General features: G+C 35.4%; 1 protein-coding gene across 5 annotated transcripts in view; it reads left to right on the top strand.

Moving 5' to 3' along the window:
* Window positions 1-14051, top strand: part of ARAP2 (ArfGAP with RhoGAP domain, ankyrin repeat and PH domain 2) — a 178468-nt gene extending 164417 nt beyond the window's left edge. For all 5 annotated transcript variants that reach the window (XM_028848385.2, XM_028848386.2, XM_015138193.3 and 2 more), the window contains 3 exons: window positions 1042-1105; window positions 7467-7601; window positions 11745-14051. In XM_028848385.2, coding sequence (XP_028704218.2) covers window positions 1042-1105; window positions 7467-7601; window positions 11745-12116 — 571 coding nt within the window. In that variant the 3' untranslated portion in view covers window positions 12117-14051. The remainder of the gene's footprint in view (window positions 1-1041; window positions 1106-7466; window positions 7602-11744) is intronic.
* The last annotated feature ends 75 nt before the right edge of the window (window positions 14052-14126 follow it).

Raw genomic sequence — 14126 nt, 5'->3', positions numbered from 1 at the left:
ATGACCCAAGCAACTCAACTGTCACTGTTCTTTGAAATCATAACTCAAATGCCCCAAAGCCTTATCTAATAGCTCTCACCTCTGATCATTATTTATTTCTTCTTTGCACCTACAGCATTTTATAAACAAGGTACGTAATTAAAATGATTTGTGGCAGGAATGGTTTTCCTGGACATGGTAATAGGGAAAGACAATGTTTTCATGAGGTTCTAAAGAAGAAAACACACATTTTTTAGAAATTTCATTTTCAACATTTTTCAGGTCAATTATTTTGATAATACAGGAATGTAAAAAATACAATTACTTTGAAATGCCCGTTAGGTCTTTCCGGTATCAATTATAAATTTTTCCTCTTATAAAAAACAACCCTCTCCTCATCCCCAAGTCTGTGGTTTCTGTGTTTGCATTCAATTTTATTTTTGCTTTTTCTCACTGTGTTGTAATTTATTTGTCTACATGCTTAAGTCCCCTAATAGACTACAGGAGCCTTCAGGACAAGGTCTCTGTTGTATTGAAGCTTTCAGTAAAAGGTTACTTAATCGCTGTTATTGGATATGCAGTGGTTTCTGGTGTAGTTTTATTTTGTATGAATCTGTGGGTATTAGTGTTTATAATTACAATGATGGAGACTATGTCTCGGCCTTTTTAAAAGAAAGATCTGCTCTTAAGAGAATGTGCACATATTTTTCTTCTCAGGCTCAGAATTTCAGTGGAAAACAGTGTTTTACCATCATGTCCTTGAAAAGGCAAAATGAAATTGATTTTTCTGCCTTTCCAAAAAATATTGGTGATCGTTTTGCAGCATTTACCAAAGCCTTCAGTTGTATTTTGTTTAAACCAATATATTTACAGTATAACTTTGTATTGTACATTTAGCAGAAGACCAAAACAACTTGTACTGCAATGTCCCACTTTCGTGATTGCGTTATGTCATTAATCAGGAGAAACTCAAAGAGATTTTTGATCACCAAATCGCCCAACAGATTAGAGAATAGTCAATTGTCTTTGTGAATGACATAGTTTATACACCTCATTTTGCAGGCACCTGTGTTGTGATAGTTCACGAGCTCAGATGGAGTGGATGACCAGTATCTTTATTGCCCAGGTATGAGATTTGTTTGAACTATCCAGTAGAGTAGAGTATAATAACTGTTTACAGGAAATTTTAGTGTGATGGTGATTTTTAAAGAATTTTAATAAGCATTTTAAATGTATATACAATTGGCATAAACTTTGATTCTCCCCTTCTTAGTTTTTAAAATAGTGTATTAAAGTTCAAATGTATTCATTACCTTTTGAAAGAGAGTTTATTCCATTAAAGCTTCTTTTCTGCCAGCCCCACAGCCTCCTTGGCTTAGGTGAGGTATGTTGCTTTAAAATGGTCGTGTAAGAAAGAGGGACTTTTCTAAGCTGTCATCCTACCAGAGTCCCACATAGACCTTCATTTAGAAAAGTGTTCTGTTTCCCTTCTTGTTCCCCCACTCTCTCCACCCCTGCCTTTCCAGAAACAAGGACAGGAACCTACTTTTCTTTAATAACTATTGTGTGCTAGATACTTCATAAGAATAACTCATGTATTCCCTGCAGCAAACCATACAATATGTTTTTTGGCTTTATAAAACAAAGATTTTGTTGTTTGCTCAGGACCATATATGTAATTAGTAGTTTAAACACACGGGTGTCTGAGGCCAATACTCATACTCAGTTCTGTATTTGTTTTCCTCCCTAGAGCAGGACTTAGCCTTTTGAGGAACGGTTAAATAGTCCCATTAATTGGACTGGTTTGTTTCGCAACCTTGTCTAGCTAAATTCCCAACAATGCTTCTCATGGAGCATTGAAATTCATTGGTAACGATTAAGTTGCCATTCTTTATTACTGAAGAGGTATTTTTCTGTTTCCCTTACAAGGAATAAGTTAGCTCACTCCAAAATCTAGTTCTTATTTGTTCTGAAAGTAGTTTGCTCTGTTCATTTAATGTATTAACCTTTCCAGTGGTTAATAAACACAGCTCTTCTCAGCCTATCTCTCTACTATTACTACCTGGAAAAACATGTGCATAAGAGACTGGCTGCTAACTTTTTAGAGGCTTTATTTTTTCTTCTCCTCCTTCTCCTTCTTTTTTCTTCTTCTTTTTTTTTTTTTTTTGTAACTTATTAAAATTCAGATATTCAACTTCTTTTTTTGGGGGGGAGATGGGAACAGAGTCTCACTGTGTTGCCCAGGCTGGAGTGCAGTGGTGTGATCTCAGCCCAGTGCAATCTCTGCCTTCTGGGTTCAAGTGATTCTCCTGCCTCAGCCTCCTGAGTATCTGGGATTACAGGCGCACACCACCACACCCAGCTAATTTTTGTATTTTTAGTAGACATGGGGTTTCACCATGTTAGGCAGGCTGGTCTCAAACTTCTGACCTCAGGTGATCCACTCACCTCGTCCTTCCAAAGTGCTAGGATTACAGGCATGCGCCACTGCACTAGGCCACAGATACTCGAGTTCTGCTTTAGGAAAAACAAAAAACTGGATTTGAAGTCTTTTTGTAAAGTTGGGACTATAGAGTATAAAACTATTACAGTGTCGTTTGTGGCAAAACTAAATTGATGTTTTTGTTTTTATAATTGGAGTCAGTAGACTCTGCAGTTGAAAGTTAAGGAATGAATGCAGGAAGCGAAGCCTTATCTTACTACGAGGTTATTTCTCACTGTCTCATGTTTTAATCCTAGTCCTCGTCTCAAAGATATAGCCTAATAATCTTTCTCTGTTCTTTTTAGTTCTTGGTATTATTCAGGTCCTCCCTTAAGATAAACACAGAAGCCTTCTTGGATTTAAGGATTTATGGTTCATCTCTGTAGGGAAACAGCAAAATAGCAAATATTAATAGATATGTTAAAAGTGTAGACATACACACAAACATGTATGTGAATTAACAGTAAACAGCCCTTATAATGAACTATTTTTGGTATTCAGAGTATTTTTGTCATCTCCATCCTTTCCACACCCCTGCCTCAAAAGTCCTCTAGACTTTAGCTTAAATATCCCATTCTCAGAGAAACTTTTCCTGACCTTCAGATGAATTAGACCTTCAAGTATCACCCTTAGCATCCTGTACTTCTCCACTGTGACACTAATTAATAAAGAAAAAAAAACCATGTAATTAGCTATTTCATGTCTGCCTCTCTTACTCAAGTGTAAACTGCATGAAAAGAAGGACTCTTCATTATATTTGACTTGTATGTCAAGTACATGTTCAGTTAGTATTTCTAAAATAGGAAATAGGGTAAGAAAATCAGTAATCAGATAAAATTTCAAACGGGTATCTGTGTGATAAGATAGGAGAATCAAGTCAGGTAAGGAGAGAGTGTGACTGACATAAGGAAGGCACTAATTGAGCAAAGTTCTCGGGGAATGTCTTTCTGAGCAGATGACAGGTGAGCTGAGACCAGTCTGAAATGAGGGGAGTATGCAGGCTTCCAGGAAGGATCATTCAGGGATGGGGCCAGCAGGGTAGGTCCTGAGACGTCATCACTGCCTTGTTTTATTCTATAAACATCATGAAGGGAAGATATTAGAGATGAGGAAGGCGTGTGACAGATTATGTAGTTCCTGCTTAATAATTTGAAACAAGGGAAGGACATAATCTAATTCTAAATGAAAAAAAAAATTTTGTTCACTTTGTTGAGTCTGCAGTATAGAGGGTCAAAGATGCAAGTGGGATGAACAGCTATAGGAAAGAAGATATCAGCTCTGACTAAGGTGGTAACAATGAATATGGTAAGACAAATTAAGATTCAGGAATATTTTGAAGGTAGAGCCAATAAGGCTTTTGGAATTATTGTGAAGCGACTATGTTGTCTGTGGTGTATACCCTAAGGTTCCTTGTCACACGCCAGGAAAATTTAGGACACAGACATTCACGAGGAGTTTAGGAGCAGGAGGTTTAATAGGTAGAAGAGAAGAGAAAGAGAAACAGCTTCCTCTATACAGGAAGGGGCCTCCAAGCATAAAGGACTGACTGGTGCAGAATGCGCAGTTTTATAGTCCAGTTTGAGGTGGTGGTGTCTGATTTACATAGGGCTCACAGATTGGTTCGATCAGATATGGCGTTTACATAGTGTATGGGTAAGGCTGGTCACCCCCACCCTAATCTTCTTATGCAAATGGGCTTTCCGGTTGATTGACACCATCTTGTGGGCTCCTTACAATGCACTTGGCTGGCAGAGAAGGGAAGATGGAGCCGCCATCTTGAAAAATGTCTAGTCCTTAGTTCCTGCAGGCATTCACCCTTGCAAGCTCCTAGGTTGCAGGCTGCTCTTTGTTAGAAAATGGCTTGGGACTGCTTTTCATTAAAAAGAAAAGCCGTACCAAGGACTCCCATGCACTTGCTGTCTGCTAAGTAATTCCTTCTTAACTCCTGTGTCAATTGGCTATTGCAGTTTGAGAGGAAGAGTAGAAATCAAAAAATTCTAGTTTTTTGGCAACTGTCAGATGTAAGTGGGATCATCAGAGATGTAGAAGGAAATGGTAACTTCTGTTTTGGCCACATAAAATTTGAGACGCCTGTTAGATACATGATGTGTATGCTGGGCAGCAGGTTGGATGTGTGGATCAAAAACTCAGGCACAGGTTTGGGGCTAAAATGTGAATTTGGGAGAAGTCAGCACTTAGATTATATTCAAAGCTATAGGATTAGATGAGATGCCTGGGGGAGAAGGTTTGAGGTGGAGAGGGAAGCATGGAGGAGGGAGAGGGAGAGAAAAAAAAATCAGCAAAAGCAGTGATAAGAAGTAAGAAAGGAGGAAAACCAAGTGAAGGGTACAGAAAATTTTGTCAAGTAATTTGCTTATGTGATTAAATGAGGTTGTGACTTGCTAGAGGTGAAGGTAGGTTTGGGAGTTTTGATTTGTCTTTAAGATGGGAGAGTGTGTACTTGCATACATTATGTGAAGACAATCCAGTCAGGAAGAAAAAATGGATAGAAGAGGAGAGATGTTATTAAACCAGCAGAGGCTCTGAACACAGATGAAATGATATGATCTAGTGCACGGTTATCCATTATTAAAAATCATTGTACTGCAGAGAGTGTGGCACATTTCTTCTCAAATTATTGACCACCTCAATGTATGGCCTACTGAGCAATTATAGATATGACTGGATAAGTTATTTGCAATGAGCAAATATTGATTGCAAGAAATAAACTCACTTATATGACTATAGATGCAAGGAGATTGGTACATTTCATGATGGGAGAAGTATTTTCTTAAGTGATCAGTAAAAATTGTTGGATTGAATCAGTGAAATCACCACATGTGATGCAGGCAGCGTTTTTGAAGTGTAAGGTGAGAGGCAAAGGAGAAAAATAATCTTCAGAGAGTGAGGAAGCCAGTTGTCCCGTGGTAGAACTTCAGGGCAGTGCTGAATGCTTTCTTAAAATTTAAGGTTAAATATAAAGTGTGATGGATCTACAGAGTAATTTATTTTTGTCCTCCATCAACTGGCAGGCACTCATGAAATAAGTTGAATTGTGTTTAATTAGGTTTGGGGCTTTGTCAGGCAAATATGATAGAAGACAAAGGAGCAAGAAAATAAATAAGTAATCAGATAAAATTTGGACTTGAAGATATTTACAAGGAAGTGAGTTTACTGACTGACTATGAAATCCAAGCCAGGCAATGAGGGAAGTAGTAAAAAATGTTGTGAGAAGAATGGTGTTGGATTAGAGGTCTCAAGGAATGAAAAGAATTGTTAAAATGAATGAAACTAAATTTAGTTAGCTGGAAAGATAGGCAAAGGTTAGAAAATTGGAAGACAGAAATGGAGATGTTTAGATGTGGTCTTTGGTTATAAAATGAAAGTTTGATCCTCACCTATATGATCCATGCTGTAAGACTTTTGAAGTCATTTTCAAATAACTACAAATGTTAAATCAGAACACATCACTTGGATGTAAAGTAGAAAAAAAATGCCTCTTAGTTCAATTCAAGGAGAGTTAGCTGGTATTCACAGTTGTATACTATTTCAGAAAAGAAAAATATGGATTTGGGAACCTCATTTGCTCTTAGATTCTTCAAAATATATTTTCACGTATGTACTATACATTAGTGATTTGAAAGTGAAAGGGCAATTCACAGAATCACCTAATTCCCTCTCAGTTTTCTCCCAGGTTTATGTGTTGGGAACATTGCAATTATATGATATATAATATCCTTTTTTTAACCATGTTTGGTACCATGTCATAAAAGTAATATGAAGCTATAACCTTCCAACTGAAATACTGTACAACCTACCATTATAGATTTGCTGAACTAAGGTAAATGTTTCACTAACATTCAAGGGTAGATATGATGCACATAAAAGGATTTGCACTGTAAGATCATTGAGGAATAAATGAAAATCACATGTACATTGATAAACATGCAGGTTGGCAGTTTGCCCCTTAGTTAAATTAGCTGTTATTATATGGTGGGTAGACAGTAAATATTTCTTTAAATGAGTTCTTTGTCATAAAACAACATATTAAAATAAGAACTGCAACATAAGAACAGTAATCTGTTGCTTAAGAATTGAGGGAAATAAAGAGTAGGCATTTAGCTATATAGTTTACTATATGGTTTTTGTTTCATTACATTATCTGTGAACTTTTCGTTTTATACTTGGTATTCTGTGTTTCCTTCATAGATTGTTGTTTGAAAGTCGATATACTTTTTCCAAATTCTAGAAAGTTAAACTACTCTGGGGAGTACAAAATTCTTTAAAGATTTTTTTGTATGTATATATCAAAGATTAATCACTCCAGAGCTTATATTTTTACCTGTGGACATTTATCCCCATTCCAGATTAACCTTTCTCCAGTCATATGTATAACTGTTTAGAAGGCAAGAATATATAGTCAATGATTTGAGAACAAATGTGCCCCACTCTCCGTTGTACAATGATTTTCAGTAAAGATGTTTAAATGAGTAAAAAGATTATATTTCTTTAGAATTCAATTAGATAAAATAGTAACATTTTTCAGGATGTCATAAAGTTAGGCTAATTTTTCTGATAGTCATGCCTTAGGTTGATGTGGGATATATAAGATAAAATTAGTTTTACACTGAAATCATATTTGGTGTAAATGTATAGTTACATATATTACAGTGGCCTAGCAGTGTCGACAAGTGTCCTATTTTTCTTCCACAAAGAGATTTCCAGTTGCCTCAAATATTTTTCCCCTTTTGGTTTGATAAGTAGTATAGAAGGCATGTATTTGAAACTTAGAAATTGAGCTGAGACCTCAAAGCTCAGTTCAGTTAAGAGTTTCATGTCCTGGAGCGATGCTGCCACCGGAGTCAACATCATAATCACAAATGGTATTCTCATGGAAATCAGATCACTTGATGTGGATGTGTGGGAAAGAAACCAAGTGGCTATATGACATAGTATACCACATAATAAAATCACACACCAACAGCAAGAAATTGTGTTTCCACAGCATGAAAATGATATATGGCCACCAGCTGGAAAGGAACGAAAACGTTCAATAACCAAAAATCCCAAAATTGGAGGTTTGCCTCTGATTCCTATACAGCATGAGGGGAATGCAACCCTGGCCCGGAAAAATATCGAGGTAGGTTAGGCTTTTGTTTTATATTCAATTATAGAATATATTTTCCTGTGTCATAATGTGATTAGGTCATTAATTACTTCATTGGCTTCAAAAGCACAATAATCATCACTTTGAAAAGCATGGTAATAATCACATACAACAAGAAAACAGTGTGAATAACCTTATACCTTTTATTTTAACGTCATTGACCACCCAATCACATATGCACAATACTACTTATTTTCTTACCTCTAAAGTAGCCAATTTTAAATATGCGTATAGAAATTCTGATGGTAAAATCACAACTTCAAATTCATTTTACAAGCTTACTTAAAACACCCTCAGAGTAAGCCCATAGCAGAATATGTCTGGAGCCCTGGTAACTGAACTTTCTAGTTATATAATCACATTTCAGTGCTTTGGGAACTGGTGGGGTGTCTCAGTTAATTTAAGGACCTACAAGATGACCCCTGAGAATCAAAAAAATTTGGCATCTTTCATGAAAGCTACTGCTTGTTTTCCTTCTCACCTTGAGGGTTGGGAGAGCATAAGCGACATCAATCTTGACATGAACTTTGGCCTCTTCAGCAAAGAACATGGGCTGTTGACGCTCAAAACTCGTTAGCCACCTTGGGACCAACACATATTTCAGTGTCTTAATTGACTCCCTGAAACCAAAAGGAAAAGCAGTTAGAATGTGTTCTTATATCTTCCTTGAGCCTAAATTTGGAATTAAGTTGTTCAAATCTTTTGCTCTCCAAACATAAATAACTTTTGAAAGACAGAAGCCATTTTGACCTAGTGATTAGATTTTTAAACTTTTTGTGCATATCCTTTCTTGAACATCTATCTCACTGTAATATTCCTTCTCTGAAAGAGAAAAGCTTCAAAAATAATGGTCCTTTGTTTACTGCTTAGACGTTCTGCCCTGATGTAATCAAAGTAAGTGTCTCCAAGAAATCATGACCTCGTCATTTCTTCCATTTTATTTTTTTCTGTACCATTTTCTGTACCTCAATTTTTTTTTTTTTTGGCAATAAACTGCTCTGCAGAGAGTTCCTTATCTAATCAAGCATCTTAAAATTCTAAGAGTTACATTTCCCAGGAACCCAGGACAGCGGACACAGGCTGAACAGATGAAACTAACATAGAGAGAGATACACCCTACAGTGACTGTAGCTTCTTTTGACATTGCCTTCGAATCAGTTATCGAGCAAAGCAAAATATTGGGATCAAAATGCATTCACCAGTATCTAGTATAGATGATGACTGACTGTATAATAATTTCTTAGCCTTATCCCAAATCCACAATTTCAGAGACAATTTTTAACATATTTAAGATAGGAAAACTGATGAACTGAAACTATGAAGTGTTACAAGCTTTTAAAAGAATTAGAATGCATTATCAATTACTGGAAAATTTCTGAGTCTTTAAAATAAACCAAGCGCTTTTGTAATAAGGTAGTTTGGTGATTTGATAAATTTGGCAAAGACATTTTTTAACTGTTCTAATGTTGGAAAAGCACAATGAAACTTACTTTATAAGGCAATAATATAATTTTTTAAAAAAATTTCATATAAACCATTAAAATATTTGCCATAGAATTAGATTCATATAAAAATTTTAAAAAATATATTTACAAAATAACCATTTTTGACCCTTTGTTGTAAAAATGAAAAGTGAGTTAAAATATTATTAAGTAGGGTATATTAATAAAAATTAGTCATAACAATGATTATATTCAAGAAGAATTACTTTTCAAAGAAGTTGTTGGCAGATTGATAAATTTTGTGGCTATGCCTGGCTTTCATTCAGTCCTATTGAAAGTCATATGAGAATACCTTATCCAGGTAGGGAAGGCTTCATGGCGAAAGTGACTTCTAAAGTTAATTGAGGAAATTAGTAGTGAGCCAGCTGAAAATGCCAGGTTGTTGGCAGAGGAAATCACACATGAAGACGCAAACAGAATGCTTAAGAATGCACAAACTAGATACTACCTGTGGTCCTCCTGCTGAGTCCCTATAAAATCATGGATATCTTACTTTAACTCCATTGTTCTAAGCTGCTTTATCTGTAAGCATATGGGGTTAATAAATGTCACATGATTAAGTGACATTATACATGAGACTTTATTAGAATAATGACTAGCATATCTTTAACGTATATTGAAACAAAATATTAAGGAACTTGGAAGATGATATGGAATAATTCGTTAGTTTTTTTCAAAATTGCTATTTTAAAAGCAATATCTGTAAAACAAAAATAATGAGCGAAGAATGATGATGCACTGAAGCAGAAAATTGTGACATAGAATCCCACCCATAAGCCCATCTTTGCTGTTGGTATCCTGAGCACAGTTTGATGTGGTAGAAAGAAGTACGCTGGTTTCAGAAAGGCCAACCTGGGGTCCTCTCCCAGGCTCTCACTTGTGCGACCTTGGGCAAATTTTTTTCTTCGAGTTTCTATTTCTGCATCTGCAAGATAAAGACAATTTACTTTAAACTATGAATAATATGGAGTTTAAAGCATTTAAAGTGTTGTTGTGATGATTAAATGTATTGATATGATTATGTATTTTACAGCATGAAGATTAATACAGTGAGTTTGGTAATGAAAGCCAGTTAAGAGAGTTTCTAATATACTCTGTACATATTGGTCATGTTACTTTTTGGTGTCCTAAGACCTCTGTAACCATTGGCTTGCCTCTGGATTTAATGGAAAATATGAAGGCACAGGCTAAAGCCATATGAGTGATTTGCTGTGAGAACCCATTCATTATACCATTCTCTAGCTATGATAAGTAAAAACTACTCTCTCTGCCACTGAGAGAGACAGACTCTGTTTCATATTATTATTTCCATTCAAAACATAAAAACTCCAGGGCTCTCTTAGACACAGAATGTAGGGGCCAAGTAATATCATCCATAATGCTGAAATTTGAAGTACACTACTGGTATGGTTTGCATCTGTATCCCCACCCAAATCTCATGTTCAAATGTAATCCAGTGTTAGAGGTGGGGCCTGATAGGAGGTGACTGAATCATTTTAACATATTCTAATGAAACTTTGGAATTAAGCTAGATATTAAACATTTCTTCCAATAAATTTCAGAGTAGGAAAAATGTGTATAACTTAAGATGTATAATCAGAATCTTACCAGAAAATTCCAAATTTTAAAATTATTTGTACATTATATTCATGAAAATATTTTTATTCCACTTGAATTTTCTGTTATAAATTTATGTTTGGATCTACTGGAATTAAGGAAAATAGATAAGAAAATAGAACATTGTTGTATACTGGAAACTGCTTAAACTTTTCTTCATTTACTCATTCAAAAATACTTACTGATCATTTCCTATGTGTATACAAGGTTCACACTTCAGTGAACTAATTAAACAAAAGGGGGAAAAAAAAACCAGAAATCTTGCTAGATACATCTAAGCAGGAGTGAGTTAGAAGAGGTAAGTATGAAGTGAGAGTAAATGTGGGTAACCCAAAAGACGTCTTTGAAGTGGTATGTTGAATGCATGTTAAAATGAATTTCCATGGATTGCATTTAACAGATGTTTCTCAACTTATGATGGGGTTACATACCAATAAACTCACCCTAAGGTGAAAATACATAAAATACAAAATACGTTAAATACAACTAACCTATGGAATGTTGTAGCTTAGCCTAGCCTAGCTTAAGCGTGCTCAGAACATTTATGTTAGCCTCCAGCTGGGCAGAATCATCTGGCAACACAGCACACCGTATCAGTTATTCACCCTCCTGAGTCCATGGCTGACTGGTAGCTGCAGCTCACTGCCACTGCCCAGTGTCACCAGGGAGTGTCCTACCAGGCATCGCTAACTGGAGAAAAGATCAAAATTCAGAATTGAAGTATGCTTTCTACTTAATGCATATTTGTTTTGCACCATTGTAAAGTCAAAAAATCGTATCGAAGCATTGTAAGCCAGGGACTGTCTGTAGTTGATTTTGTAGCTCTAAGATTAGTATATAAATTAAGACATGTCACTTTTATCGAAGTAAAGTTAGGACCTAAGTCATAGAAATGAGCTCTTTTATAGGAAGCATCAACTTTTATGTGGATTGCACTTTCTAAACCTGAATTGTGCCAAATCTTGCTTCCCTGTGAGACATTTTATTTTATTTTTAGAGTGCGAGAGCAGAACTTGAAAGGCTGCGGCTCGTTGAAAAGTGTGATAGAGAGTCCGTGGACTCGAGCTTAAAGGAGAGAGCTTCTATGGTGGCCCACTGCCTGGAGCACAAGGACGATAAACTTCGAAATCGAACCCGAAAACATCGGAGTTTCAACTGCCTGGAGGACACAGAGCCTGAAGCCCCACTCGGGCAACCAAAAGGCCATAAAGGACTAAAGACATTGAGGAAGACTGAGGACAGGAATAGCAAGGCTACTTTGGACTCTGATCATAAGTTACCATCAAGGGTAATTGAAGAACTTAATGTGGTTCTACAGCGGTCAAGAACCCTTCCAAGAGAATTACAGGATGAGCAGATTTTGAAGTAGCAAAATGAATTGCTCCCCAGATTATTTTTTTAATTATTGTATGCAATCTTTATGTGTAAATCTGAAACTGAACTATAAGATAATTCATAAGAATTTGCCTATTGACAGGCAAATTTGTCTATCTATACTTAGGCATTTAAGGAGCATTTAAAAATATGTATATATGTGATTAAGTGTAAGAATAACTTTATTTTGGTCTGAACAAAGCTTGTAAAGTTCCATTGTACTAACTTTGTGTAAGAAGACAATGGGTTACTTAGGTGGTCAGCCCTTTTAAAGTAGTTATCTGTTAGTGGTATAATTTATGAGCAGAAATCTCAAACTGTACTGTATTGTATAAAATGCTGTGTTTAAATGAAGTCTAAGAAACTATCTGTAACATATTTTGCACTTTGAGAAACCTTGTATATTAAATTACCATATGTTTTTAGGTTTACAGAGGGTCTACCTTAGGGAAAAGAAGGGAAGTAAATTGAAAAAGGGGGGAGAATGTATTGTAGTGGTTGCCTAAAAAACACTGGAGCTTTTAAAAGAAGCAAGGAGTTAAATGTCCTGCAAAACAAGGAAGTGAGCTAAGATTCATTCAAGTTCACTAATGACCAGAACTTGTCAATGAGAAGCCACTTGTTAAGAAAAAAGTCCGGTGTTTATTTCCCAAGAGTAATATTCGGCCAACAGATGTAAATAATAGCACTAGCCACTCTTATTAATATTTATAGTGTTAGAAAATCAGCCACATTATAGATTCACTACGTTTGAGCTCATTGTTGGTGGCTGCTAAGAGGAAACTTACACTGCATTGAAGAGGTTGTGTACACAGGACCTGGCCTGGATGCTGATTTCACTGTCATTGTATGCAAGCTTTTTTTTTTTTTTTTTTATAGAATTTCTGACTATACTTTTGGTACGAACAAAATTCATCACCGCAAGGTCCTGTTGTTCTGTTTGATTTTTACAAGTTTTATTATTATTTTAAGTAAGATTATAATGTTTTTCTTTGAATTCCCAGAAATAACTGGAAGAATACAATATTATGGCCATTATGGAGCCGGGGGTAGTTGGTGGTTTACTGTACATTTGGGGCTACTTGTTCACATTTAATCTAGGTGTTTTTTGTTTTTTGTTTTTTGGTTTTTTTTAAATAAAGGAGTGGTCTCTTCCCTGTACTTGTGAATAAGGACAAAGCCCTATTTTTGTTTCCACATAAAGATCAGCTACTGAATTGGTGATTTTCCTGACAGACAATACTATCTAATCATAGTTCATGTTAGGGGAAGCATTTTTCATCAGTTTCTTTAAAATTGGATTATGTTTGCTGAGTTTTGATATTTAACAGTATTTTATGTAGCTAAGCCTTTTTTTTTTTTTTTAAGCATTTCTTTTTTATTCTTCAATCTATATACACAGGCCCATACTTCAGTCAGTCCAATCATAGTACAGTGATGTGGTGGTAAATGCTATGAATTTCTTCATTGTAAAATACAGATCATTTGTATTTTGGGGTGATAAAATAGTTCACCATCGGTATGAGATATTTATTCTTTAAATCAAAGTAAATTAGAATTTTTAAAAAGCACAAAACTGCAGGACAGTTTATGAAATAGGTGGCACTATTAGGGAATCTTCCTTTAAGGCAAGAAATCATGTTATTTAGAAAGAAAAACTAATCTTAAACATACTATTTCTAATAAATATTTATATTTTTATGAAATAAAAGGTATGTGGAAATTAATGTTTGGTGATGTTGGACAGTGGAAAAGTATCTAGAGTTTTTACCTGCCTTATCTGAATTTTTCTTGAAACTTGAGCTTAAACTCTAATAGCTGTTTCCCTTTCTATTCTGAACAATTGTCTCCATTTTTCAAGTGTAAGATAAGGGCTAATGATGACATCTCATTTATTTTGAGTAAACATTAAAATTGTTTTACAAGTCTACTAGAATGTGACTTTATTATTTTCAGAACTTGAAGTTTGTTATTGTGAAATAGATCAAGTAGATTAGCTTTCTTT

The sequence above is a fragment of the Macaca mulatta genome, chromosome 5, assembly GCF_049350105.2.
Source record: "Macaca mulatta isolate MMU2019108-1 chromosome 5, T2T-MMU8v2.0, whole genome shotgun sequence".
NCBI lineage: Eukaryota > Metazoa > Chordata > Mammalia > Primates > Cercopithecidae > Macaca > Macaca mulatta.
Note: the sequence above shows the minus strand (reverse complement) of the source record. Positions and strands in the feature narration are given on the sequence as shown.